The sequence below is a fragment of the Lathyrus oleraceus genome, chromosome 6 (assembly GCF_024323335.1).
Source record: "Lathyrus oleraceus cultivar Zhongwan6 chromosome 6, CAAS_Psat_ZW6_1.0, whole genome shotgun sequence".
Lineage (NCBI taxonomy): Eukaryota > Viridiplantae > Streptophyta > Magnoliopsida > Fabales > Fabaceae > Lathyrus > Lathyrus oleraceus.
This window is the reverse complement of record NC_066584.1, coordinates 69,969,553-69,973,639: the sequence shown is the minus strand read 5'-3', so window position 1 is coordinate 69,973,639 and position 4,087 is coordinate 69,969,553. Positions and strand designations below refer to the sequence as shown.

Sequence of the window (4,087 nt, the reverse complement as noted above, 5' to 3'; positions counted from 1 at the left end):
CATTGTGAATCCTATTTTTCATAACCTCACTTTATGATGACAATACAAGTGACATTCAAAATCGTTGTGAATCTTATTTTTCAATTGACATTGACGCACCAAACATATTGAAGTTTTGATAACAATTTGCTAAAAAGAACAGGTTGCATCACAGGTTGCAACTGAGTTTTTGATAAAAAGAACTCAAATTTTTTTATTGCAAAAGAATCTTTGAAATACTTATATATTAAATGGGTGAAAAGATGATAATCAAACAGCAAGAAACATTCCTAGTCTAGGACACCATTTGCCCAAAAAAGATGAGTTGATCTAAAAAATATACCTCCTAAATCAATAGATCATCAAACCAACTACATGGAATGTCAAAAAGAAAATAGACTGAACATGTACACAAGCAGTCAAAAAGAAAAGAACAGTATTACACTTCTAGGCTCCAATTACAAGATACTCCTAGGCTCCATTGTGTCTCCTTGCTCATTTTGCTTCTTCAAGTGATGCTCTTATGGATTCAGGGCTCAACATTTTATTTACACTATAAATACACATAATAATAGTATCAACACAGTGGATAAGAGGGCATATTGCTAAAATTGTAAATTGAAAAGACAGACTATACTTTTTTAAAAAGAAACTTACGAGACCAACAGCTTATCTCCACTGGAAGCCAACTTCTCAGAAATCCATTCAGGAACTAATTCTAACAACAGATGGAGCTGTTCTTCAACTTCTCCTAAGACAACAAAGAGGAGAGATTTAGTATGTAAAAAATTATAAAATAGCCAGTCAATTATTCTTCTTAGAAATTGTCTTACTTCTATCAACAATATCACAGTGGCTTGAGATTAATGTGTTGACCAGCTCCTCTTTTGTGATGACAGAACGGTTTCTAGAATGAAACATCATGTGAATCATGTTGAAGAGCTTGGGAAGACTGGCAATAATTTTCTTGCGTTTCTTAGCTTGTGAAATGGCTGGATCCCTTTCCTCTATTGCCATTCTTTCTTTTTCCCTAATCTGCAGAAGGAATGGTTAAGCTTGAATTCACTCAAGAATAACATCATCTAATGACAAATAAAATACTCAATTCCAAAACAATGAACCAGCCAATGTGAATTTGATAAGTCCTGTCTATTTGTCTATTTGTTACTGCATTGAATATAGTTTTGTAGATTAGAATACAAGTACAATTTACCTATGTGAATTATAGTTTAAAAAATGATTAATTTGTTTAAAGAAATGATTTTTAAATAATAGGAACTGTTACTACCATAAAATAAATAAAAATAAAAGATCTTTAAACTCTTTTTGAAGTAACAAAAGAAAGGGCATACCGAATGGAGAAGAGTATCTGGTAGGATATCAAAAATGTCATTATCAGTTGACAAACTGCTAGCAACATTTACATTTTTCACTGGAGTGTCAAATTTCAATGATCTTGATAACCTGCTAGCATCATTTTCATTTTTCATTGGAGTGTCAAGTTTCAATGATCTTGATAAACTGCTAGCACCATTTTCATTTTTCATTGGAGTGTCAAATTTCAATGACCTTGATGACCTTGTTGACCTTGATGAAGGTGGGCGCTTAACCAACTTGTCCGGTGAGCTTGCAGAATTGTCTTCAGGGGTCATTAAATGCCTTTTAGGTGGCTTCAAGGCAGGTGTGGCTGACATCAGCTTGGATGGAGTTGACACATATCCCAATGGGGTTGACATAGGTTCAAGGCTTTTGACAGATTCACCTTTGCCGTCTGTACACTCAATGGCCTTACAAGGTGTAGCTGGGATAACACTGGATGGTGTGGAGCATATTGAAGAACAGTTAATTGTAGAACATGCTTCAGTGCTGGGTGCTTCTGAAACCAGCTCAGATTGGGATGTTTTCTGATGGGACATAGAGACCTCAGATGTGGAATCTATCTTCAAGCTTGACTCTAAAAATGGGACAGCGGAAGGTTGGAAGGAATCTGATGGAAATTTTGGGTGGACATTTTCCTTCACTCTCTGAGAAAACCGTCTCCTAAAAGATGGAGGCATATGAGAGACAGGTGCTGGCTGCTGGTTAAGTGCTTCAAATGATGTCTCATTGGGGACTGAGACATCAGGGTCTGTATTAATTGCATTGTCACTAGTTGACAATTTCACTGCAGAGAATGTTATGGGACCTTTAAACACAGGTAAAAGAGGCTCTTGTTTTGGGCGATTGAATGGCTCCGGCAGTATTTCCTCTGGAATTTCATCACCCTATACACAAAAGCATCATTTAGACTAAATAATATTCAAATATAACAAGACTAACACAATGTGTCTACATTAGCAATGGATCATCAACAAAAAGAAAACAGGATTGATTAAAATGTTCATGATTCCCAAGACTCCGAGTTGCTTACAGCACTATCAAACAAAGTATCCCAGACTTGGGCTTTAACTCAGAATTAGCATTAAAGCACGTTTAATAAATGAATTTTGCAATGGCAAGTATCATACCATTAAAACCTTGCAGTGACAGACAATGAAAAACAAAAAGTGTACATAAATTATTCTGTAGGACAGCAACCACCGCCTGATTACTATTTAAACCTAACCAAGTCTTACAATGATAAATGGAACCACCAAGCAATGTACTATGTAATTTATATTGTTACACAGATGTTAATACAAAACTAGATACTCATTGATAACACAAAGTTGTACTTGGCACAGAAAAAAAATAAAGGGAGAATCAAGTCACAAGTGATATACTCCTATTAACAAGTATTCATAATTAATCTATCAAACAGATAAGCAAGGTAAACTATCATACCTCGGGATGAGATTCCCAGAAATCTCTAAGCCGTGCACGAAAAAACTTCCTCAGAGACATAGTCTCAGATTCAGATGGCAACTTGGCATCAACCTCGACTGCATCAGGGTTTATAGTAACATGAAGATCTGGCTTCATACAACTTGTTCTTTCATCAAACACTAATATCTTCTTGATAGCAATTGCCTCTGGTAAGATAAACTTCAACTGAGCCAAATGACCGTGTGTAAACCTCCTAAACAAATAATAGAAAATCAAATTCAGAAAATATAGTGCAAAATATTGATAAAAAAATATAATTTAACCTATTACTAAACCATACCTATCAGTTAAAGTTTCAATCTTTGGCCTGATATTAGTGAACGAAGTCGTAGATCCTTTCATTCGCAACAATCGAATCGAACTATCCAAGCTATCAAAAAACTCGCCAAAATTTGCATATCTGCGAAAAAACCCAAATTAAAACCAATTCAACAAAACAATTTATTCCCAAAAAAAAACCTAGATGCAAAAAAATGAAATGCATACTTTTCAGGAAGCTTGAGTAATTCATCAGCTGATTTACTGCTCTTACGCGGGGAAGCCAATGGGATTTTCCTTCTAGCGCTTTTTCCCTTAGATAGCGTCGTTTGGGGCTGTTCCTGATCATGAAGACTCTTAGTAACTTTCCGAATATCCGATAAAGAAAGCGCAACCCCACGGTTGCGAGCGCGCGGTGGCAGCTTCTCTGGAGTTTTCGTACTTAGTTCATCAATGGGATCTTTGAATAGAGATTTTGAGCTTCGAAGTTGGGGCTTTTTCGATCTGGTTTTGTATGAGGATGGAGAAGGTGTTTCTGACGAATTTCTCATTCTTTCAGATCTGAGAATGAATTAAGTGAAAATTGTGTGAAATTGTATGAAATAGAGCGAAGAATCTATGAATCTTTCAGATCTGAGAATGAGATTGAGTGAAATTTGTGTGAAATTGTATGAAAAAAAGTGAAGAACGGAAGATTCGATGAATGTCAGAAAAAAGGGTGTGGGTTTAATATATTAGGGTTTTTTCGCGGGAAAATTGTGCGGGTTTCTCGTCTGTGATGATGTTACGTTGCTTCCCGCCAAAAAGACCCGTTGGTTCCCACGAACGACTTTGGGCCTGATGGGATTTCTTAATGCGGCCCATTTCTAATTGTTAGATTCGGTCCAGCCCATAATTATCTTGCATGAAATAAAAATAAATAAACAATCTTTAATTTTTAATTACATTAATTATTAATTTATTAGTATATAATAATAATAATAAC

At 35.5% G+C, this 4,087-nt stretch overlaps 1 protein-coding gene across 1 annotated transcript; it reads right to left on the bottom strand.

Annotated features, from left to right (window-relative positions):
- Positions 1-209: 209 nt before the first annotated feature.
- On the bottom strand, positions 210-3,851 carry LOC127092122 (CDT1-like protein b). The gene is made up of 7 exons (XM_051030935.1): positions 3,331-3,851; positions 3,125-3,244; positions 2,803-3,037; positions 1,332-2,243; positions 813-1,014; positions 637-730; positions 210-532 (listed from the first exon to the last, which is right to left on the bottom strand). Exons 1-7 carry the CDS (start codon positions 3,651-3,653, stop codon positions 475-477), a joined length of 1,944 nt encoding a protein of 647 aa, XP_050886892.1. The 5' UTR covers positions 3,654-3,851; the 3' UTR covers positions 210-474.
- Positions 3,852-4,087: the final 236 nt, after the last annotated feature.